At 42.6% G+C, this 25,910-nt stretch overlaps 1 protein-coding gene across 1 annotated transcript in view; it reads right to left on the bottom strand.

Moving 5' to 3' along the window:
* Positions 1 to 25,910, bottom strand: part of necab2 (N-terminal EF-hand calcium binding protein 2) — a gene marked incomplete at both ends in the record, with an annotated part of 190,102 nt that overhangs the window by 1,561 nt on the left and 162,631 nt on the right. Inside the window, 2 exons of the mRNA XM_080736578.1 lie at positions 2,489 to 2,566; positions 6,412 to 6,524. Coding sequence (XP_080592704.1) covers positions 2,489 to 2,566; positions 6,412 to 6,524 — 191 coding nt within the window. The remainder of the gene's footprint in view (positions 1 to 2,488; positions 2,567 to 6,411; positions 6,525 to 25,910) is intronic.

The raw sequence follows: 25,910 nt of genomic DNA, 5'->3' as shown, positions 1-25,910 counted from the left end.
CATCTATGATGTCAGACGTCAGTCATCTCCATATTTGGGAAAATATGGCCACATTTTGTCCAACTTAAACAACCAACCAGGTCTGTGCATTTTTTTGGTCAAAGTTGATACCATGCCAAAGCGCCAGCGCTCGCCCAGCAGTCTACTGTCACCCAGGCGGATGCGTGAACGTGCCCATGTACACGCGCCCATGTGAACTCGCCCTAAAGGGCGAGATCGCTTCTCCCCCTTACGGCATCTTACTGGTTTATACTTCCTTGTATGACCATGTCTAGTCTCCACCTTGGGCGAGACGTGCGCTATGCGTTGTCTTAACGGAAGTGCTCGGTTTTGGCGGAAGTGCTGTGTTTAAGGGAAGTTACGTCATGCGGTGCAGGTCTGTTTACATCCCCCAGCGAAACAAACAACAATTGATAGTAGCTCTTAACTCACTCTTAATAATAGGTGTAACTTTGTCAGAATCCATGTTTTGTTTGTATATTGTTTTTTGCGAGCGCAACCGAAGGAGCAGGAGAAGTAGGCCTAGAATAGATTTTTTTCACAGCGGGGAATACGTTTGCACTGTGAAAAAAAGACAACTGTGGAAAAAAAAGACAACTTCGGGGGAAATTCACACATGGAAGTCCCACCTTTCAAAGCACTCTGCCTTATGTCATGCCCAGGCTTTTCTCTTGGCAGATGAGTATAAGCCTAGCTACACCAGGTTAATGTCTCTCTGAGGAGATGGACTTTACACTGAAAAGCAGTGGTGGAAAAGGTACTCACATTTCTTACTTACAAGTCAAAGTATGAATACTGAAATACAGAAATACTCTGTTAGGGTGCCCTCACACCAAAATACCTATGAGAGTGGAATCCGCGTTCCGCCAATGCATTTCAATGAGAGTGAAGCGGTTTCATGCCAGCAGAGGATTTCTGCAAAAAACGCTCCCTTATCATTGAAATGCATTGGCGGAACGCGGATTCCACTCTCATAGGTATTTTGGTGTGAGGGCACCCTTACAAGTGAAAGTCCAGAATTCAAAATGTACTTGAGTAAAAGTATGAAAGTGTTGGCAAATGTACCTAAAGGACCAAAAGTAAAAGTACGAAATGTTTGAAAATAGCAGATCTACAAGCTCACAACCCGTCGCAATGCGAAACGTTGTGAGCTTGTTGGTCGGCTAATAGCCTAGGTATAAAATAGGGCTAAAGTGGTTAATTTATGTTTCATAATATTATAATTTATGTATGCAAAGTAACAGTAATTAATGTTTTCAAATAAATGTAGTGGAGTAAAAGTACAATATTTGGATCCCAGATGTAGTGTAGTAAAAGTACTTTATAAGGAAATTGGAAATACTCAAGTAAAGTACAAATACCTCACAATTGTACTTAAGTACAGTACATAAGTAAATGTACTTAGTTACTTTACACCACTGCTGCACAGCAGAAACCCCCATCTACAGACAGCTACGTCAGCAGCCTCTGCTCATCCCCACCACCTGCACCATCACTAAATCATGACGACCTCACCTAAACTCCAGTGCTTTAGCAGTTCTGAGGCAGAGTGAATGGTTGAAGAGTCCTGCTCACATTTCAAGATGCAGCACATTTTACAGTTGGCTCCTACCATTAATGGGTGGATTAATGACCACATAGAGCCATTTAGGCATAGAATTATTGAATGCTTTAACTATTGAAAAATAGCAGATATACAAGCTCGCAGCGTGGCTTGTAGATCTGCTATTTTTGCAAGTCTTTGAATCCATCTATTTAAAAGCGAACATTTGTAACTCAAATTTTCGCTTCTGGGGGGTGCCTGGAACAACATATTTTGAGATGGGGCTCGGCGGGCAAAAAAAGTTTGAGAAGTGCTGATTTAGAGGAAGGATTTAGTTGGAGTCGGGTCAAAGATCGGGTCAAAGATATTCAAAGACTTGCACACATTTTCAAGATTTTTCGAAAATAGCAGATCTATAAGCTCGCAGCGCTGCACTCGGTGCCGCGCTGTGAGCTTGTATATCTGCTAATTTTTCAATAGCTAAAACATTAAATAATGGTTAGTGGTTAAAATCTAACACGACTCAGGTGCGTTTCAGGTCTTTGAGTCCTTTGGGTTAAAAGGACCACTTTCACCCTGGCGTCCCTATATTGGGCATTACGGGCAAAATATATAAAGATTTAAAAAAGAAGAATTAAAGAAAAATAATTTCAAAGCATACCTAATTACACACACCACAACAGTGGGTGCTAGGTCAAGGAAACTAATATTAAAAGAGGTAGAGCCCACACCGTCTTCAGAAAAATAATTTCAAACATTATTGAAATGTTTTGAATAAGGCTTAATTAGCAGTATTGAGAAAGAAACATTTCAGCACTTGGCCTTCGTACATTTTTTTATCTCTTCCGCCCAGTTTGTTGTGACCAGACAACAAAGGTAAATGATTTGAACACGAAATGTTCTTGAGAATCTCTTTTGAACAGTCAAGACGGGTTATAGCCTCACCTCTTCCATTCCTCCTCTCCATCCCAGAACTCATAGACCACGAAGGACAGACCGTCTGGCAGACGCACTGCAGTCACACTGGAGTAGGGGGAGAAGAGCGGAGCCAGGAGGGAGGGAGAGAGAGAGTGGAGGATGGAAAAGGCAGGATGGTATAAAAGGAGAGGATGATGGACAGAAGAGAAGAGGAGAAATGCAATAATGGTAGCATTAGAGTGGATTGGAGGAGGAGGAGGAGGGGATGGTTGCAGGAAGATGAGTGGAAGATATGACAGAAGCAGAAGGGAGGACGTGAGATGGAGGGAGAGAGGGACATGTACGTCACAAAGTACACATTAAAGACATATTGCGGTAATAAAAAAAAACAAGACAGAGAACAGACAATGGTTGAGATATTGGAAAAAGACAAATGACTGCTGCTGCAGCATTGGCTATATATACTTTTGTCATATGCCCTCGGGTTAATATCGATCAATAATAATATAGCCTATTATTGATTTCAGCTGTTACAATTCCAAACATGCAAATACAACCTGCTTTAAGTCTATTGTCGCTTAATGACTAGTCCTAGTCCTTTTTATGTCCAATGTATATGTATTTAAGTTCATACATTTAAGATAAGAACATATAAATGCATTTGAAATGAAATAATTGTTTTACTTTTCAGGATTCCAATTCAGGAATAGCTCAAAATAATTGTGAGTGAGTGTGAAAATATAGTTGCCCACCCCTGACTTAATCCATCCATCTATGCAGTTCCACCATGAACCTGAAGGGGGCAGTTGAGGGACAGTTAACTACAAGCCCTAGTAGTCTACAGAGCTTTTAGATAGATGAAGAACTGGAGTGTGTGTGCATGTGTGTGTGTGTGTGTGTGTGTGTGTGTGTGTGTGTGTGTGTGTGTGTGTGTGTGTGTGTGTGTGTGTGTGTGTGTGTGTGTGTGTGTGTGTGTGTGTGTGTGTGTGTGTTTGTGACCGAGGGGCCTATCTTGCACGCCACCTTACCCCTTATGCCTAAACTTTTTTTTGCCATTTTTTACTCTTCAGATTTTTTTTAAATAGTTCAAATAGCCAATCTACAAGCTCACAGCGTGTTGATGTAGATTGGCTCATCAGTTCTTGCCCTGATGAAGACCGTAAGGTCGAAAACATGTTGGTTTTTAGATAAATAAACTTTGTTTTATTTTAATCTCCTTGAGTGCTCAGATCTCAGCTTCTTTTTTCTACAATATTTTAATCCCACTGATCCTAGGAGCACCACATATTTTTACTACGATTGTATCTCCCTTGAGCACCCGGTTGTTCTCCGCTTTTCTGGCTCATTTGAGTACTTAAAAATGTTTATCAAAACATAAAATCTAAGTTTATCAAAGCATAAAAAATGCCAAAAAAGTTTAGGCACAAGTAAGGCGGGCCTGAGTGAGAGAAGGATAACAAGGCACAGCGGTACAGACTTGTCTGTACAGACAACTACTCTCCCCTTTATCCATTATTTACCACAGCTGCCCTGATGTATTCTGCTGACAGACCTACTGGACCTTTTGGTGATATTTTTATCTTGAGTGGCAGCCGTTTCCGGCAGCCCACTGTGCGTCCTTTGGAGCTCCTATTTGGAGGTCTGCCCTAGAAAAGGTGGCCCAAAACTTGCAAACTCAGCACAGTGCCTGGGCAGGAATCCACACCTGTCAGTCCATTCCACTATGCGGTCAAAAACTAATTGTACAAGTACTAGAGGTTCGCGGCGCTATGTGCCGCTCACATCTACGCCCCCTCGCCTCGTTGTTAACGTGATTTTGAAAAAAAAAAATGAAAAAAAAAATTTTTTTTGGGGGGGGAACTATTGTGGCGGAACTATTGTGCCGCAGCACACGTCGGACATATTTGACGGCCGGACGCACTTCCGGTGAAGAACTCCGCGAATTAAAAAGAGTAACGTTACGTTGCTGTAATGGGATGTACATGCATGAAGATTATGTTAATGTGATCGGGACTCGTGCATAAGTGATGGAATGTACTGGAATGTGGACAGTAGTGCTATTGACTATGCAAACGTGAGTACATCATTTGTTTAGCTAACTGTTAGCCTGGTGTTGACTCTACGTCAGCACGTATGGCGCTGGTGTGACGTGAGGACGTCGGCACGTGTTCCACGTGATCAGTCCTAGCCAATTGGAGTGCTGCATTTGGTCGTGTGGTGACAAATAAAAACCGCTGGCTGCAGTTTACAAATGTAATATAAGATTAGGAATTGCAGCATGGAACATAAATACAGTCATAGACGTCAGTCATGGTTACACCTCACCGCAGACCACAGAGCTTATTGCGAGCAAGCTGTAGCGCTACAGCAGCGCTCACTGAGGAGGGCTCACTCTCTGAGCACCTCCGTCTATGACAGGGGTTCTCAAACTGTGGGTCGGGTCCCCAAATTATTTTGGGGGGTCCCCAGATGATTAACTTAATGTGCAACATTGTTTTCTCACTCAACAGTAAACAAACCAACATAACGTTTAAGTGTATAGCGGGTATCTGACATTTCTAAAGTGACAATTCACCGCGAGGCGTTGTGGGCATGTAGATCTGCTATTTTCACAATAGAACCGTGTTATACAAAATATAATGCCTCAACTCTTAGTGCTCGTCAGGTTGGGGGGGGGGTCCCCAGTTGAAATATGATTATTTTGGGAACCACTGGTCTATGACACTGCAGCCCAATCTTGACTGGTTTTATGAGAATGCTGGAGAGGTCTCCACCCTCCTGGACAAACATGCACACAGTTACTGACTTACTAACCCACTCTCCAAACCCCTCAATAAACATTGATTTCCAAAGCCAACAAAATCCAGGCCCACACAGATAGGAGAGACATACACAGTTTCTATGTAGTTAAGACCATTTACAGCCTCAGAAACTGCTCCCTGGCACCATTTACTGTAGAATATGCTGATGGAACGGCAGATCATTCATCTATCAACTGTACTGGAAACTGAGCCTACCTAGCGAGATCTAGACCTCCCACAACTTGCAGCTAAAACCCAAAACAAGAATACTGTATAGTGTATACCCCTGGAAACTGAAATCCCCAAGGAAGGAGCCAACCTCTGGGTGAGGGTACTGAATCTACTATAGAGGTGTGGAGTCATGAGTGTGTCCAACCATGGAAAGATGTGAGTGTTGCAACCGTAAGCATAAGTTGTAGGGAAGTGTCAAAAGCCGATCAAACATGCTCGGTTGGCTACCGACAGTTACTGCCCGGCGTGCCCGCCAGTAGCAGCGGTTTGGTAGAGAGGGGAGAGAGAGGGGGGTAAAGCAGTGACGTATCCAGGATTTTCATTAGCTATTGCACCATAATAGGCTACAAGAAAGGATAGCATATATTCCTCAACGTAGTGTGAATGTGCATGCTAAGTTTAACCCCAAACGGACACTGTGTTCATGGTTTGCAGCCAATCAGGATGGAATATGATAAATCAAACAGATCCGTCTTGATTACACCCTAGGTGGGGTTGGCAAAAGGGCCTTTCTGTGTGGAGTTTGCATGTTCTCCCCGTGTCCCCTAGGGTATCTACCCTCACAAAAAACATGCAGTAATCCTGGTCTCTATACTGCCTCCCCCTGGCGCCTGATGGAGGGGAAAGGAACTGGTTGGAATAACGTGTTCCCTCCACATGCTGCGTTCAACCGGGGAAACTCCCTCCTGTCAGGTGAAAAGAAGTAACTTGGACTCCTCATGCGTTGAAGGAAGCATGAGTCAGTGCGTTGTCTCCCCAGGTTGGCAGAGGGAGTGTAGCGCCCAGGATTACATTAGATAATTGACACCGGGTGAAATGGGTTACAAAAATCGTGGGATCAAAATTTGAATTAAAATCCTCATGGGCCACAGGCTGAGAATGGCTGATTTACACATTTTATTTAATAGTTACACTTACTGGAAGCAGTCCCTTTGAGCAGAGACATTCTTCAAGTACTGCTTGAGAGCCTCACAAAAATCACCAAGCTTCTTCTGGGATACTACCATCTCCTGACGGACCAGCAGCAGGGACTGGAGGGAGAAGGAAGGAAAGAAAGAAAGAAAGAAAGAAAGAAAGAAAGAAAGAAAGATAGAGAACACAGAGAGATATTAGTTGTCATGCATACAAGATGCGTATAGTCGCTGTCAGGTGGACACCTTGTCTGTCCAAAATGTTGTCACTTAATTAATAATCTGTGTTCTAATGGATCTAATGTAGTTATTATTTAGTCACAAGCTCGTTAATACTTTTCATATTGTGCATGTGTGCGTGTGTGTGTGTGTGTGTGTGTGTGTGTGCGTGCGCGCGCGTGTGTGTGCGTGCGCGCGCGCGCGCATGCGTGCGTGCGTGTATCTGTGCCGGTCAACTCGGGTGCCGTCCGAATAAACTGACTTCAAAATTGGAGAGTGTCACCAATGAAGGTTTCTTGGTATGCTGCACAACCTTTGTACTATGTTAAACCTGTAACACAAAAGAGTAACATCTGTTGGATGAATTACTCTTTGCCTTCTCAGCACTTCCTTACACTTTCTGTCCCACAAGCCTGTATGCTTTTGCATATTCAGCTCCTTCGTCATGGAATGATCTGCAAAGTACCAAGACATTAGATCCCATGATCCTGTTAAACGCTTTTAAATCCAAATTGAAGGAGCTGGAGGCAGTTTCTATGAACTATGTTTTTAGCTGCTATGTTTTATTTCTATCTGCTATGTTTTAATTCTGTTATTTAGATTTAATTCATTCCTAGTTTTACCGTGATGCTTTTGCATGTCCCAGGGCTCTGTTGGATAATACATATTTAAACTCGATGGGATTTTACTCCTGGTTAAATAAAGGTCAAATAAAAAAACAATATATAATCACATGGATTCAATGCTTTAATAACTGTTGAACCCTGTAGCGCAAAGTGTGCAATATTGACCCTGATTCGTATTGATATGAGTTAAAACTCAATATTGCTTCTGTTGCTTAATCTGAAGTGCTTGGTTACCCTCCTGCTGCGTCTGTGAGTGATTTCCCTAAGGCCCAATCACACTGCACTCTCACTGCCTGATGCCCTCCCATCTCGTCTCCTGCACAGTATGAAGCTCATAAGAAATGCCATAGAATTGTGTCTATGTGTGCGCAAACTGTGTGTGTGTGTGTGTGTGTGTGTGTGTGTGTGTGTGTGTGTGTGTGTGTGTGTGTGTGTGTGTGTGTGTGTGTGTGTGTGTGTGTGTGTGTGTGTGTGAGAGAGAGAGATAGACAGAAACAGAGAGGGAAAGAGAGAGAGAGAGGGAGAATGCATGGATGTATAACTATATATAACTATAAAGGTTTCTATTACCCTTTTATCCTTCAAATAATTCACAAAAGTGCAGTGCGTGCGTGTCTGTGTCTGTCCCGGGATGTAAGTCGGAAAGCATCCGATCAAACGCTCTCAAACCTGGCATTATGTTTCTCATATGACCCTGACAACACTAGCGTTGACTCCCATTGTAAGAATGGAATGCGGAAATGCTCTGTCTATCTCAATGTGATAGTTCCAAAGTTTGGAACTACAGTATAGGCAATAGAGTCCCGCTTTCTCTCTCTCTCTCTGAGTCTGGTATTGACCTTATGCTGCTTTTTGAGTTTCTGTCTGTGGAACAATAAAGTAAATATCATACTACTGCCATAGCGGCTGAATATCCAACAGGTTCTCACCCCTAATGCTTCATACAACCGACGCGATGGTAAATACTGTATGCTTCGCACCATAGACGCGGAGGGATTGCCTACTGTTTCAAGGGTTAGACGCATTGGGTGGTCTAAGAAGAAAGAAAAAAAAAGTAGTTCCCGATGCGGGATTCGATACCGCTCTGAAGGCTTCTTGGTTTACCAGCCACCCGTCGCTACCGCTCACGCCACTATAAACGACGGAGCAGCGCCATCTCAGGCGCCGATGGGAACGGCGCATGAGCCGACTCAGCCGCGTTACCGAATTATGTGCCGTTATGGACAGAATAGTAAATATTGACCAGGGGACTGCTTCCGCGTCCGAATACGTTAACATCCACGTTGTCAAAGGTAAAAGGACAAAAAAAAGGCATTTCTCAGGTCAGTCTGGTTAGCTCAGTCGGTAGAGCATGGTATTACAAAACCACAGACCCGGGTTCGATTCCCCGTGACGGCCGTCAGTGAAAAATATTCCAGTAACCACATGTCGGCGCATGCGTACTAAGACACCGTTCTCGTTCAAAAACTCTCCGTTCCCGTCGCACCCTTGACGCAATAGACATTCCCAGAGCGTCGCAGGGGTGAAGCAAAGGAAAGCAGAGACAAGGCGTCGGATGGGTGAAGCAGAGGGGGTGAGAATGGGCTGGAATATCCACTGCTCATCTTCCTTTACTTTGACTCAGGATGGGACGATAAGCGATATTATCGTTTATCGTGATAAAAAACACTCACGATAATCGTATTGTGGAGATTCAATGTATCGTGAAATCATCCTCCGTCATGCGTAGGGATCAATTCACCTTTTATTTGTCGAGCTGCATATCCGGTACCATTTAAACCTTCTATTGGTAAAACATACTTATATAATATATGTACTTGATATAGTCTTTTTTTCACTCTCAAATCTCTTTGCCAAAAAATAGCCGATCTCCAAGTTCACAACGCGTTGTGAACTTATAGATCTGCTATTTTTTGGCGAATTTTTTGGCGAATTCTTCGCGATTTCTTTCGTCACAATAATCATGATATGAAATGTTCATATCGTCCCATCCCTGCTCACTCGCTTTCTCATTCTCAGACTCTCTCTCTCTTCTCATCAGTTCTCCCCTCTCTGCTCCTCCCACCTCCACCCCCCCCCCCCCCCACCAATTCCTCTCATCTCCTTCCCTTTTCCCTTCTCCCTTCTAGCTCTTTATGACTCCTTTGCTCTTGCCTCTTCCTAAACCCCTCCTCTCTCTCTCTCTCTCTCTCTCTCTCTCTCTCTCTCTCTCTCTCTCTCTGTGTCTCTCCTTACCAAGAAAGAGAACTAGTTCTGCCTTCATCTCTCTCCCTGCTAGAGTACAAATGTAATTAAATTCCACTTATCTGTATGAAAATGCTGCTTTGTTCACAAGTCTCTTTCTGGGCTCTGATTTAGAGAAGCCCTTTGCAATACCATTTAGGCTAGTCTTGTCCTTCACAAGTTCACAACCCATTACAGTTTTTCACGACTGTTAACACACAAAAATAAAAAATCACACCCGTGTGAAGTGGAGCTGTGTGTGTGTGTGTGTGTGTGTGTGTGTGTGTGTGTGTGTGTGTGTATGTGTGTGTGTGTGTGTGTGTGTGTGTGTGTGTGTGTGGATCATGTGTACCGTTTTTTGTGATATTTGAAGAAAATATGTAGGAAAAGGAGCAAAAAGTGTGTTTTGGAGAAAATTCAAGATGGCGGAAAATCTATCATGGCGCAAATGGGCGTGGCCTATATGGGGAGATGCGTCATGACCCAAGGAATCCAGGGAAAAAATATTTTTAATTTTCCGACCTACGGTTCAAGAGTTACAGGCCAAAACGTGAAGTGGGGTGTTATGGCGCCACCATGCGGCCAAATGAGACAATTATTTTTTATTTAATCCTTGAAATCATTATGAACCTCCTCTCCAAGTCTTGAAACTCTAGCCCCTATGGTTTGCGAGAGACAAATAATTGAATGTGAGTTTTTGCGATTCCCATTATAAGTCAATGGGGAAAATTAATTCACTAATAAATTAATATCAATTAAACTATTGAACCTTTCTCTTAGCAAGTTACTAGCCCACGATTCCCGAGTAAGCCGGTCGATTTGACATATGGCGCGAGTGTGTGGTGGCAAAACTGTGGGACTAGTAGCGTGCCGAAGTTTAGGAAGTTCAGGCTACATACAGACACACACACACACAGACCCACACGGCCACGTATAGGGAGCCTGTGCTTCACACAGCTCCAAAAATGTAGCACAATTCTCACAACCTTAACTTCATGTACCTATTAGCTTGACCCGATTTGGCACTACTTCACACTCACTTTTCTGCATTAGACTCAGATTTTCCTTCTTTACACTCTGATCTCAATTACACATCACCTTATTGTCTACATACATTACACTACACACAGTGTTCAGTTGTTGCACACACTTCTCACGTAAAATCTCAAAGCATCAACCTACAACACACTCGGATGTCAATTATACATCACCTTGTTGTCGAAACACTACACACAATGTTCAGTTGTTGCACACACTTCTCAAGTAAAAGCTCAAAGTATCAACCTATGACACACAACTATTCAAAACTCTACACATTCAAGTCTGATGTCAATTACACATCACCTTGTTGTCTAAACACTACACACAATGTTCAGTTGTTGCACAACTGAACATTGAAACAGGAACCGGAGACAGAGATGGGCACAAAATACAAAAAAAGGATTTGAAATACAAAGATACAAATACCAGGATATTGTCACCAGGATAGTATCTTGGTGACAGTATCCTGGTCAGTATTAGACCAAGTACTGAGTATGGATGCACGATGCCTAAATCTACAGTAAATCATGTAGCCAAATAAAACTTTTTGGACGCATATTTGTGTTCTGTTTTATGTTTGACTATAAAAAAGTAGGTCTACACTGAGTCATTTTACAAAAGGAGAAATAGCTCATTGTCATTTATATGATGTGTTCCATTTAGACGATTGTGTTTTCAATTTTGCACTGCAGTGTGTTGTAAATGATTGGTAGTGTGCATCAAATGCTTAGATGTGTAATCAATGAATGGTATGTGTCATTTGAAAATATGGCTGTGTGTACCAAATGAAAACATGAGTTCCATTTTGTGAACACAGTTAAGTGATTTGATGGCAAAGAGTCATCGATTTGTTGGCAAAGAGTCTTCTTGGGAAGGGAGTGTGAGGTTTAGCATTTTGTGTGTGATGTTTTAAATTTTGAGTGTGCAGTTTTGAGAAAGCAGTTATTGTATTGAGAAACGTGTTAACAATTGTGAAAAACTGTAAACCAGCAAATAAATTAGACGTTTTGAAGTCTTTCAAAAAATAAATGTTTCACTAGCAAGCACCACACTATACAGGGCTCTAGAGCACAACTGGAGACAGACAGACAGACAGACAGACAGACAGACAGACAGACAGACAGACAGACAGACAGACAGACAGGCAGACAGACAGACAGACAGACAGACAGGCAGACAGGCAGACAGGCAGTACAGCACCACGGACAGCAACCCAGTGGGCTCACTTTATTCAATTTATTCTATTTATATTCAACCTTGTAGTGTAGAACAGTCTAAATTAATTCTCACACCAAGGTACTACAGTAGTTTAGATTTGACTGCAGCTGCCAATCTAACAGCTGACTTCTACCACAGACTGTGACTTCTGCTTCTAAAATCTGTTTCAGCATATAATCTGTCCTAAGTGCATACTATACATGGACGTCCTTAACTTAATCATTCCGGCCAGGGGCTTTTAAGCCGTGACATCATTTTGTAGTCAGACCTCCAAGCAGATTTATTATCAATATCGGTCCCTCGCTATTTCAACAGATCCCAGACAAAAATAACGACTAAAGTATAATTCTACCACTTTCCTTTCAACAACAAAGAGAAGAAGAATTAGTAAATAGTAAAAATAGTAAAAAGATTCACGGGCGCTGGTGCCTTTTGGCCACAAAAGTTCTCCTCTGCCTACAAAATGATGTCACACTTAACAGCCCCATAGGTCGCTAGTTGTGACCAGTTTAGTATGTGAAGCGTCACAGCTTGACCGTATCGCTGTCTATCTGCTTATAACACCTGACACTGTGGTTCCCCTGACACATCACTGTGACATCACAGGTGACATCACAGTGATGTCAGATACTCAGAGCAGGGATCTCCATATATTGCCCTAACAGGCTGACACCTCACTGTGACATCACAGGTGACGTCACAGTGATGTCAGATACTATGAGCAGGGATCTCCATATATGGGCATAAAAGATGGCGCCCTTAGGCGTCTTGCTGGTATGAAAACCTCCAGCTCATGTCTGTCTGTCTGTCTGTCTGTCTGTCTGTCTGTCTGTCTGTCTGTCTGTCTGTCTGTCTGTCTGTCTGTCTGTCTGTCTGCCTGCCTGTCTGCCTATCTGTCTGTCACTCTTCTGACATCACAATGACACCTCATCCCAGCTCAGCAGAAGGATATAGCTAACCCGTTCTGACATCACAATGATGTTGCAAATTAATTCCGTCCTTGTTCCTTTTGACATCCCTGATGTCATCAATATTAGGGTTCCACCATGGCACAGCACCCAGGCACAATGACCCCCCCCCCATCTGAGGTCCTTCAGGTCTTGATGAATGCAGTGGTGATATGCTTGGAAGGACCGATGGCTCATGATTTGAATTAAGTGTCCTGCAATTTCGGGAGATTGAGGTAGCGCCTCCGATACTGAAGGAATGTCCAGATTCCAGAGTGATGAATGGGAGAAATGGCAGATAAGAATGTAAGTGCTGATGGAATCAGAAGCAAGTGGCCTCTTGGCCGGACTCTGAGATGAAGAGATGAATCTGTCAGCATCATACTATGGAATTCAGCCATGGCCCATGGATGAACTTTTTTTTTTTTTTTTGCTAGAACTAGAAAATCGTGGTGTGTCTTAGAAGTAAGACAGGTCTAGAATGCAAGCATTAGACCATTACGCCATCTCTCTCTGTGAATATGTGCTGACGCTTTTGACTTCTTATGTTGTATTTTAACCTTGAAAAGATCCAAGTAATACAGCTGCAATTAGTAGGGTGAGTGGGATTTGAACACGGAACCTCCGCACCTATAATCTCATCTCTAGACCACTACACCATCTCCAACCTAAAAACATTAGGTGCTTTTGAGTAATTCTTTTGTATTTTACCCATGAAAATGTCAAAGTAAAATGGCAATGTAGGAGGACTGAGATTTGTACATGGAACATCAGCAACGAGAGTTTGATCTTTAAACCACTACTCCATCTCTCACTAACTTTTCAGTGCTCTTGAGTAATTATTTTGTATTTCAACCTTGAAAAGGTTCAAGTAAAACAAAAGTGTGGGAGGACTGAGATTTGAACATGCTACCTATAGTGAGTGTTGGTGTAGTGGTCTAAAGATTTGACTCATGGTGTGGAGGTTCCATGTTCAAATCTCACTTTTCCTACTTTGCTGTGTTTCTTTAACATTTCTTTCAAGGTTAAAATACTAAAGAATTAGTCAAAAGCATTTGCTCTAAATGAGATATGGTCTGAAGATCAGACTCTCAGTTCAGAGTTTTTATGTTCAAATCCTGGTTCTCATGCAGATCATTGCTGTGTTACGTGTACCTTTTCAAGGTTTTGAGGTAGTCAAAATCACCAGAAAATACCTGCTCCTAGAGATGGTGTAGTGGTTTAAATATCCGACTTTCAATACAGAAGTCACATGTTCAAATCCCAGTCCTCCTACACTTCATTGCTTGTGAACTTTGATCTTTTCAAGGCTAAAATACAAGAGCAAACTCAAAAGAACCAGAAGATACCTGCTGAGGGCCCAAAGGTGCCTTGGCTCAATGGTATGGTCGCTTGGACGGTTGTCCCTGTTACAGGCAGGTTTCAGACAGGTTCAAGTCCCATGCCCAAGGTACATGGAGGACCATCGTGGAGGGGTGTCCCTCCCCCTGTTTCCTGAGAGCTAAAGGTGGGGGGTTATATCTGAAAGAACTCTGTCCAACTGAAATTTTACAAAAAAAAAATCTGACCTACATGCCTTGAGAGCACTGGAAGAAATTGAGAAAATTGAGTCAATTTTAGCCTAAAAAAAGGTCAACATACTCCAGAGATAGACTGTAGGTTGAGTGGGATTTGAACCTGGCACCACTTGCCTGAGAGTCCAAGCATTAGACCACTACGCCATCTCTCTCTGTGAATATGTGCTGACGCTTTTAACTTCTTACTTTGTATTTTAACCTTGAAAAGATCCAAGTAATAGAGCAGCAATTAGTAGGGTGAGTGGGATTTGAACACAGAACCTCCGCACCTAAAGTCTCGTCTCTAGACCACTACACCATCTCCAACCTAAAAACATTAGGTGCTTTTGAGTAATTATTTTGTATTTTACCCATGAAAATGTCAAAGTAAAATGGCAATGTAGGAGGACTGAGATTTGTACATGGAACATCAGCAACGAGAGTTTGATCTTTAAACCACTACTCCATCTCTCACTAACTTTTCAGTGCTCTTGAGTAATTATTTTGTATTTGAACCTTGAAAAGGTCCAAGTAAAACAAAAGTGTGGCGGGACTGAGATTTGAACATGCTACCTGTAGTGAGTGTTGGTGTAGTGGTCTAAAGATTTGACTCATGGTGTGGAGGTTCCATGTTCAAATCTCACTTTTCCTACTTTGCTGTGTTTCTTTAGCATTTCTTTCAAGGTTAAAATACTAAAGAATTAGTCAAAAGCATTTGCTCTAAATGAGATATGGTCTGAAGATCAGACTCTCAGTTCAGAGTTTTTATGTTCAAATCCTGGTTCTCATGCAGATCATTGCTGTGTTACGTGTACCTTTTCAAGGTTTTGAGGTAGTCAAAATCACCAGAAAATACCTGCTCCTAGAGATGGTGTAGTGGTTTAAAGATCCGACTTTCAATACAGAAGTCACATGTTCAAATCCCAGTCCTCCTACACTTCATTGCTTGTGAACTTTGATCTTTTCAAGGCTAAAATACAAGAGCAAACTCAAAAGAACCAGAAGATACCTGCTGAGGGCCCAAAGGTGCCTTGGCTCAATGGTATGGTCGCTTGGACGGTTGTCCCTGTTACAGGCAGGTTTCAGACAGGTTCAAGTCCCATGCCCAAGGTACATGGAGGACCATCGTGGAGGGGTGTCCCTCCCCCTGTTTCCTGAGAGCTAAAGGTGGGGGGTTATATCTGAAAGAACTCTGTCCAACTGAAATTTTACAAAAAAAAAATCTGACCTACATGCCTTGAGAGCACTGGAAGAAACTGAGAAAATTGAGTCAATTTTAGCCTAAAAAAAGGTCAACATACTCCAGAGATAGACTGTAGGTTGAGTGGGATTTGAACCTGGCACCACTTGCCTGAGAGTCCAAGCATTAGACCACTACGCCATCTCTCTCTGTGAATATGTGCTGACGCTTTTAACTTCTTACTTTGTATTTTAACCTTGAAAAGATCCAAGTAATAGAGGAGCAATTAGTAGGGTGAGTGGGATTAGAACACAGAACCTCCGCACCTAAAGTCTCGTCTCTAGACCACTACACCATCTCCAACCTAAAAACATTAGGTGCTTTTGAGTAATTATTTTGTATTTTACCCATGAAAATGTCAAAGTAAAATGGCAATGTAGGAGGACTGAGATTTGTACATGGAACATCAGCAACGAGAGTTTGATCTTTAAACCACTACTCCATCTCTCACTAACTTTTCAGTGCTCTTGAGTAATTATTTTGTATTTGAACCTTGAAAAGGTCCAAGTAAAACAAAAGTGTGGCAGGACTGAGACTTGAACATGCTACCTGTAGTGAGTGTTGGTGTAGTGGTCTAAAGATTTGACTCATGGTGTGGAGGTTCCATGTTCAAATCTCACTTTTCCTACTTTGCTGTGTTTCTTTAGCATTTCTTTCAAGGTTAAAATACTAAAGAATTAGTCAAAAGCATTTGCTCTAAATGAGATATGGTCTAGTGGTCTGAAGATCAGACTCTCAGTTCAGAGTTTATGTTCAAGTCCTGGTTCTCATGCAGATCATTGCTGTGTTACATGTACCTTTTCAAGGTTAAAATACAAAAAAAGTAGTCAAAATCACCAGAAAATACCTGCTCCTAGAGATGGTGTAGTGGTTTAAAGCTCCGACTCCCAATACAAAAGTCACATGTTCAAATCCCAGTCCTCCTACACTTCATTGCTTGTGAACTTTGATCTTTTCAAGGCTAAAATACAAGAGCAAACTCAAAAGAACCAGGAGATACCTGCTGAGGGCCCAAAGGTGCCTTGGCTCAATGGTATGGTCGCTTGGACGGTTGTCCCTGTTACAGGCAGGTTTCAGACAGGTTCAAGTCCCATGCCCAAGGTACATGGAGGACCATCGTGGAGGGGTGTCCCTCCCCCTGTTTCCTGAGAGCTAAAGGTGGGGGGTTATATCTGAAAGAACTCTGTCCAACTGAAATTTTACAAAAAAAAATCTGACGCACATGCCTCGAGAGCACTGGAAGAAAATTGAGACAATTTTTGCCTCAAAAACGGTCAACATACTCCAGAGATAGACTGTAGATTGAGTGGTATTTGAACCTGGCACCACTTGACTGAGAGTCCAAGCATTAGACCATTACACCATCTATCTCTGAGAATATGTCCTGATGCTTTTGAGTTCTTAACTTGTATTTTAACCTTGAAAAGATCCAAGCAATAGAGCAGCAATTAGTAGGGTGAGTGGGATTTGAACACAGGACCTCCACACCTAAAACCTCATCTCTAGACCACTACACCATCTCCAACCTACAAAACATGAGGTGCTTTTGAGTAATTATTTTGTATTTTACCCATGAAAATGTCAAAGTAAAATGGCAATGTAGGAGGACTGAGATTTGTACATGGAACATCAGCAACGAGAGTTTGATCTTTAAACCACTACTCCATCTCTCACTAACTTTTCAGTGCTCTTGAGTAATTATTTTGTATTTGAACCTTGAAAAGGTCCAACTAAAACAAAAGTGTGGCAGGACTGAGATTTGAACATGCTACCTATAGTGAGTGATGTTGTAGTGGTCTAAAGATTTGACTCATGGTGTGGAGGTTCCATGTTCAAATCTCACTTTTCCTACTTTGCTGTGTTTCTTTAACATTTCTTTCAAGGTTAAAATACTAAAGAATTAGTCAAAAGCATTTGCTCTAAATGAGATATGGTCTAGTGGTCTAAAGATCAGACTCTCAGTTCAGAGTTTATGTTCAAATCCTGGTTCTCATGCAGATCATTGCTGTGTTACATGTACCTTTTCAAGGTTAAAATACAAAAGAAGTAGTCAAAATCACCAGAAAATACCTGCTCCTAGAGATGGTGTAGTGGTTTAAAGATCCGACTCTCAATACAGAAGTCACATGTTCAAATCCCAGTCCTCCTACACTTCATTGCTTGTGAACTTTGATCTTTTCAAGGCTAAAATACAAGAGCAAACTCAAAAGAACCAGGAGATACCTGCTGAGGGCCCAAAGGTGCCTTGGCTCAATGGTATGGTTGCTTGGACAGTTGTCCCTGTTAAAGGCAGGTTTCAGACAGGTTCAAGTCCCATGCCCAAGGTACATGGAGGACCATCGTGGAGGGGTGTCCCTCCCCCTGTTTCCTGAGAGCTAAAGGTGGGGGGTTATATCTGAAAGAACTCTGTTCAACTGAAATTTTACAACAAAAAAAAATCTGACCTGCATGCCTCGAGAGCTCTGGAAGAAATTGAGTAAATTGAGACAATTTTAGCCCCAAAAAGGTCAACATACTCCAGAGACAGACTGTAGGTTGAGTGGGATTCAAACCAGGCACCACTTGACTGAGAGTCCAAACATTAAACCATTAGGCCATCTCTCCCTCTGAATATGTCCTGACACTTTTGAGTTCCATCTCATATCCCAAGGGCACTGTCTTCAATTTTAGTACCACTTTAACTCATGGTTCCATCTCATATCTCAAGGGCACACTGTCTTTTGGCTAAAATTGGAACGATACAGAGAAGATTGGCAAGGTAGCTCAATGAGAACCATATAGAGTCAATCCATTCAAGCCAGTCGGCGAGAAGGTTGAGCCAAAGACGGAGTGAGATGGGATTTGAGAGTGATGGGATGGAACGGAAGAAATGGAATGAAAGTTAAACACGCACCCTCTGTAATGATCCGCAGGATGGAGTTGCGGGGGTGTTGGAGGGAGTGAAGTTGATGTTTGGTGCAGTGAGTGGTGAGGTGGAGAAAGTGGGCGATCAGAAGGTTTGAGCCTGGCCATGGGTGACATGAGGCACCACAGCACCACATAGGGAGCATGGTAGCGCTGCACAGATGCAGCAGTAGATTGTATTGCATGCGTGTGTAAGCCTTTAGTGTAGAAGTGTTAAATTGCAAAATGGGACATCAGTCCAGCTAGTATAGCCATCTGAAACTGAATCAACTGAATAAACCTGTCTGAATCTGAATCATGTTGATAAGTATGTATGCTTGGCAGTCTAAAGTAACCCATACAGCCTTGAGGACTTTTGCTGTTGTCATTAAAAATGTTCTCGCTCTCTCCCGGTAAAAAATAAAATGCACAGTAACTTTTACTTCCACAGCGAGTGAACAAACAGGCACAGATTATTGTGATGATGCATGATATTACTGCCGCTGTTGAATGCCTGGAAATAGTTCACCATAAATGATCGCAGCAGTGTTTTTTCTGTGTTATAGAAAGAGACATAGGGAAAAAAGCAGAGACAGAAATCGATCTATATTTAGAGATCATAAGATAGCATAACATACATGGATTTGCTTTGAGTTTGTGGTTCAAAGCATGGGGGGAGAGAGAGAGAGAGAGAGAGAGAGCATCTGTGCACAGGCGTGTGTGTGCATGTGCAACCAACCACTGCTGTGATTGTGTGTTTTATTGGCATGCCATCTTGTTTATCTGTCGACGCTACTGTTTATCTGTTGCCATTACCTAAACTGCTGTCATGGGGAGACAACATTACGGCAACATAACAATTGTGCTGCCAAAATTTACATTTGGACGTTTGTCAGCAAAGACCGCAATGTGTGTTATGTGTATACGTACATACAGTACGTGTGTGTGTGTGTGTGTGTGTGTGTGTGTGTGTGTGTGTGTGTGTGTGTGTGTGTGTGTGTGTGTGTGTGTGTGTGTGTGTGTGTGTGTGTGTGTGTGTGTGTACGTGCATGAATGAGTGGGCATGCATGCACACAGGTTCTGTCACAAAATTGGTTCTAAGGCTGGACTCACACACATGCGTGAAACATCTTCTCCGTATCGTCTGAGAATGGCCACAGGGGGCGTACTAATGCATTGTCAATGGAAGGTTGTTTGGTTTTTTGTCGTTGCCGTGTCTCTAGCTCAACCACAGCCTGTCTTTTGGCCAAGAGACACAGCAATGACAAAACACCAAACAACCTTCCATTGACAATTCATTAGTACGGCACCCGCAGCGGCCATTCTCAGACGATACGGAGAAGATGTTAGACGCATACAGTATGTGTGTGGGGCGCCTCAGGCCGGACTCACACATGTGCGTCACGCATCGAATCTTATCGTCTGAGAATGGCCACTGGGGGCGCCGTACTAATGCATTGTCAATGGAAGGTTGTTTGGTGTTTTGTCGTTGCCGTGTCTCTTGGCCAAAAGACAGGCTGCGGTTGAGCTTGAGACAAAAAACCAAACAACCTTGCATTGACAATGCATTAGTACGGCACCCCCAGTGGCCATTCTCAGACGATGTTTCACGCGTAGGTCTGTGGCGCGCCTCACAGAATTGGTCCTAATAGGACTACACACACACACGTACACATACGGTATACTAACTCAAACACAAACAAATGCAAGCAGACATGGACACACCCCTCTCTCGCTCGCTCGCACACACGCACGCACGCACACACGCACGCACGCACGCACGCACGCACGCACACACACACACACACACAGGCGCGGGCGCACACACACGCCAACCAACCAACTCAATTAGAAACACTGCATTGCCCAGCAGCTTCTCAAAATCTAATCAGCACCACTCCATTAGCCATTGTCCCTCCCTGACCCAATCACTGGCACAACATCACCACCCTGCTCCGCTGCTCTCTGACACTGTAGCCCTGCAGGGGCGTCACAAGGAGGGGGGGAAGTGGGACGGAGTTACTAGGGCCCAAGGTGGAGGGGCCTTAATTATTTTATGCTTTAGCTATTGAGAAATAGCAGATATACAAGCTCAAAAATAGCAGATAAACAAGCTCAAAAATAGCAGATCTATAAGCTCACAGCACAGCACTCGGTGCTGCGCTGCGAGCTTGTAGATCTGCTATTTTTGAAAGTCGTGAAAATGTGTGCAAATCTTTGAATATATGTACTTTTTTCTTTTTGGGCTTTTATTGATAGGACAGTAGACTGACAGGATATGGGGGGAGACGCACGGCAAAGCTTGTCCGGATCGGGAATGGAACCAGCGTTGCCATCAGGCATTCATGCCTATGTGGCAAAGCCTATATGGTATGCGCCTAGACCAGTAGACCAGTAAGCCAGCAGGCAGCCCTGAATATGATGTACTTTTTAAGCGAACATTATTTTGTAACTAAAATTTTGCTTCTGGGGGGTCCCTGGAACGAAATATTTTGAGATGGGGGTCCGTGGCCAAATATATCATTTTGGGGGTCCTTCACATGAAAAAGTTTGAGCACCACTGACATAGAAACATGTCAAAAAACCTTAGAGGGATTTGAAATATTCATACTCAGCACACATTTTCACGATTTTTCAAAAATAGCAGATCGACAAGCTCGCAGCGCGGCACCGAGTGCCGCACTGTGAGCTTGTATATCTGCTATTTTTCAATAGTTAAAGCACAAAACGTGAGTGAATTCTTGCACCCAGGCCCAGGGCCCAGAATTTGGTGCGACAGCCCTGGACACGGAGCTGCACTTAAGGTCAGATTGAACAAATATTATTTGTTCAACCTGGCCTCAAGAAGAGCTCCAGTAGCCGTGTTATAGCCAGGCCACTGACACTGTGTTAGATAATTAAGTTATTAAATGATCTACCTTCATGGACTGCATATGCAGTGATTCTCAACGTTTGACATTTCAAGGACCCCAATTTGATATGCATTAGACCATGGATCCCCATTTAATATGGCCTCTGTTTTAATGTAACTCTGAGTTACAGAGTTATACAGTAAATGGTTTAATTTGCATCCAATAGTTTTAAAATGCAGTAACCCTAACCCGTTTGATTAAAAGAATCAAGCAGTTCTATAATACAGTGTTCTTGAAGCATAGCAATACAATCTATTTTAAAGCCGCCGTGTTATAATAACCTTTAATGCTGCTTGTAGTTTGAGGACAAGTTGTGCTGTGTGTGTGTGGGCTGGTGATTCATATGGGAGTCAAATGATTGCTTCCCTCCAGTTCTATCTCCTGCTGACTTTTTGTGCTTGTACATCGTTTTTGAATCGAATACTGTGGTGGTTTAGAAATTAATATTTTATGACAGTTACACCGTTTGTATTAAATTGTAACGTACAGCTGAGGGCATATGGTGACTTCCCACGCTCAGTAGCCATGGGGCATTGGTGCTGCACTGGCATATTCAAACAATTATTTGTGATGCGGATTCTGCAAAGTGCCTCCTCCTAAATCAGTAGTTCTCAAACATTTTTGTGCCAATAAGGACCCCCAAAATGAGATGTATTTGTACCCAGACCAGACCCAGCCTGAAAAGGTCTTGTGCCAGTGTGGCGGAGAGAGTCGCAGCCCCAGCCTTGAAGCCTCAAAAGTCTAGTATCTCCCTCGTTCAATAGGGATATCCCTTTGGAGCGATGGTTAAGATATTGGACTTTTGCATGGGAGGCCGGGGTTTGAAGCCCGCATGGGGAGGTCCGATTCACCTCTGTTACAATGATGCCGTGACCCGGATCGGGCTTCCCTGTAGGAGGAGGTCAAAAGGGGGTGAGTGTGGCGGAGAGAGTCGCAACCCCAGCCTTGAAGCATCAAAAGTCTAGTAACTCCCTCATTCCATACTGATATCCCTTTGGAGCGATGGTTAAAATATTGGACTTAAGCGTGGGAGACTGGGAGGCCTGGGTGGGGAGGTCCGATTCACCTCCGTTACACCAGGGACTCCCAGAAAAGATTTGTGTAAAACATTTTCATTTTTTATTATTCAATCTTTTTAGAACTCTTTCAAGATTTTTCAAAGTGTTCAAAAATATACAAGCTGGCAGCGCAGCACAAAGTGACACACTGTGAGCTTGTATATCTGCTATTTTTTAGAACCACTTTTCTAAATCCTGAAAAAACTTATGTTGCTATACAGTATATACTGTACAGTATAGCTAAAATCTAAAATGACACATTAACGGGTTAAATGGGCAGCTATGTCTACATCTTTTCTCATTAACCCTTAAAGGGGAAGACCACCCATTTTCAATATTGAACTATGTCATTAATATACCTTAGAGGAGTTGTGTGAAAATAAAAAAAAAGTTCCCCCTCTTCTGTGTTACCTAGAACTGGAGGATTGATTTTGGGGTTTGTATTGCAAATTACAACTTGATGACATCACACATTGTACTTTACAATACAAACCACAAATTCAATCTTCCAGTTCTAGGCAACACAGAAGAGGGGGAACTTTTTTTCGATTTCCACACAACTCCTCTAAGGTATATTAATGATATAGTTCAATATTGAAAATGGGTGGTCTTCCCCTTTAAGTTCTGTTCAGATTCACTACACCTTCGTTCTGTTCGAGTCATTTTGACCAGAGGGATATTTGGTTTAAAAAACAACACTAATATAAATTTTAACTTAACAAATCATCATCATACATTGACTTTGTCTCAATTCCAAACAATTCATATGATATTATGGTAAATGTTTGCATTTATGCTTTGCTATATCACATTAAACACTAGGCGTTTTTACTGGTTGCTGAAATTCATGTATAATAAGAGCTGAACACATATGTGAACATGGGAACACACATTAATGTCACATATGAATGTACACTTGTACATATACACTAGGAAGCACATGTTTCACAAACAGCATGTGAGGCACATATGAGCTTCTTGCACCTCCTGCAAGCAGTCTGTCTTCCTGTCTGCTGTTGTAGGACACACTGAACAGCGCTTTCTCTTGCCAGATGCTTCAACTCTAAGTTCACTGTTCATTTTACCATTTCTATCATTTGGATTGTTTGGAATTGAGACACAGTCAATGTATGATGATGATTTGTTAAGTTAACATTTATATTAGTATTGTTTTTTTAAACCAAATATTCCCTGGGTCAAAATGACCCGCGAACAGCATTAGAGGGTCAAAAAAATGAGGGGGGGTGTAGCATGGGTGTAGTGCAAAAATATTTTTTTACATGTTAATCACAGAAGAATCTTTAAGGCCAGTGAGTTTCAGGTGGAAAAAATATAAACTTCTACCTTTTTCTTTCAAATGAAAATGTAAAACGGAACGTAAGGGTTAAACAATACCTGACAAAAGTTAATATTGAATGTACATAACAGTTCCTGAGGCTCTTGAAAACATGTTGTTTAATAGGCATATATTTACTGACCCGTCACTGTGGTCCTCCTCGGCCTCATTGCTTCAAGTCACATAAAATGTCTTTGGTTTACTATCTGCTATGGTATAATGGATCTGTCATGCGGCATCTATTTACAGCATGTTGTGCATTTGCGTGCGTGTGTGTGCGCGCGCGTGTATACTGTGCCAGCAGGAACACTGACAAAAGTTTTCCCCCTTGTGAATGACTATAAGGCCTGGAAATGATTGCATGCACACTTGCACAGAATGATGTGTTAGTGCGTGCATGCGTTGCGTGCGTGCGTGCTTGCGTGCAGTAATAGCCGGGGAGCCACAGGCCCAAAAGCTCAAAGAATAGGGTTTTACCTGTGACGTCATGACATACTTTTTATTTTAGTTTTTTCTATTCATTTGGTCATTAAGGTACACAGAATGAGAGGCCTGCTCTGCCGGAAACTCTGCGAAAAAAGGTTATGGCCATTTGTTGCGACCGAAGGTCGCATATACTCTGAAGAACCGTGTCGCTTGAGTGACCTTCCTTCCGTATCCTGTGACCTTCCTTCCGTATCCTCTGTGATGTCAGTGTGATGTCAGCGAGTTGTGACATCACTTCCTGTACAGGGCGGCTACACAAAATGTGGATAACACTATATATGGAGATAGTCCAGTCCATCATGTCATATGGGACTACCGTCATAGAAAGTAGCTATTGTTAGGCCGGAGTCAATGGCTGTCTGTCTGACTGTCTGTACAGGAAGTGATGTCACATGACATACTTTTTATATATATATGTAAATATGGGGGCGTCTGTGTTAAGAACGTTTCGTTGTCAAGCTCAACGTTGGGCATTTGGACCTATACATGGAGAAATGGAGCGAAATTTGTTTGGCCTAAACATGGAGATGTGGAGAACACTATATATGGAGAAAGTCCATTCCATCATGTCATATGGGACTACCGTCATAGGCAGTAGCCATTGTTAGGCCAACTCAATGGACTGAGTCAAGCTCAACGTTGGGCATTTGGACCTATACATGGAGAAATGGAGCGAATCTGTTTGGCCTAAACATGGAGATGTCATATGGAACTACCGTCATAGACAGTAGCCATTGTTAGGTCGGAGTCAATGGCTGTCTGTCTGACTGTCTGTACAGGAAGTGATGTCACATGACATACTTTTTATGCCCATATATGAGTCCTTCTGTACCACATCTCCATGTTTAGGCAAACTCCACACAGAAAGGCCCTATCGCCAACCCAACCTAGGGTGTGAGCGATAGGGCCTTTCTGTGTGGAGTTTGCATGTTCTCCCCGTGTCTCCTAGGGTTGATACCCTCACAAAAACATGAACAAACTCCCCCCAGAATGACAACAACTAGAATCGTCAGAGAAACGCTGTGGTTGGCCAGATGGTCAAGAATTGGCGCGACCTCGCACTTTAGGGCGAGGTTGCATGTCACCCTGAGGTCGCATTCCACCCTCAGGTGTCTTACTAGTATATTCACTCCATCGACTTCAATATACAGGAAAGAAGCACACCAAAAAAATATGCTTTAAGTAGCATGTGAGGGGTCAAACTATGAAAAACATTCCTTGGGCTAGAAAACGGACCAAAATAACGGTGAAAAGTGATGACTCATCATTTTTCACAGGTGTGAGAGGCTGAAATCTAGCCCAAGGAATGTTTTTCATGCAAAACAAATGCTTGCAATGGATTCAGAATCATGAAGAACCCTTATAGTCCAGTCATTTTAGGCCAAAATTTGTCCAAACCTGGAACAAATTTTTTTGAAAACGACCTATCTACCTTCACTTACTATACACTACAATATAAAGGAAAAAATGACTGAGAAGAAATCTGCTTTAAGTGGGATGTGAGGGGTCTAACTAGGGGTTTGTCATCATGCTGAATCCATTGCAGGCATTTGTTTTGCACAAAAAACATTCTGTGGGCTAGAAATGGCCTTAGAAAACAATACACGTATGGGTGCGTTTTCATGTTAGTCGGAGGCCTTAGGGTTTTTTTTTTCTCGTGCTAATCAGTCTAAAAGTTCAAAATTTTGCACAGATGTAGCTCAGGGCATGCTCTAATGATTTAGCTAGGGCGCCCGAGTCTGCGACCTTCGGGGTCGCCAC

This window comes from Nannobrachium achirus, assembly GCF_963921795.1.
Source record: "Nannobrachium achirus genome assembly, chromosome: 11".
NCBI lineage: Eukaryota > Metazoa > Chordata > Actinopteri > Myctophiformes > Myctophidae > Nannobrachium > Nannobrachium achirus.
Note: the sequence above shows the minus strand (reverse complement) of the source record. Positions and strands in the feature narration are given on the sequence as shown.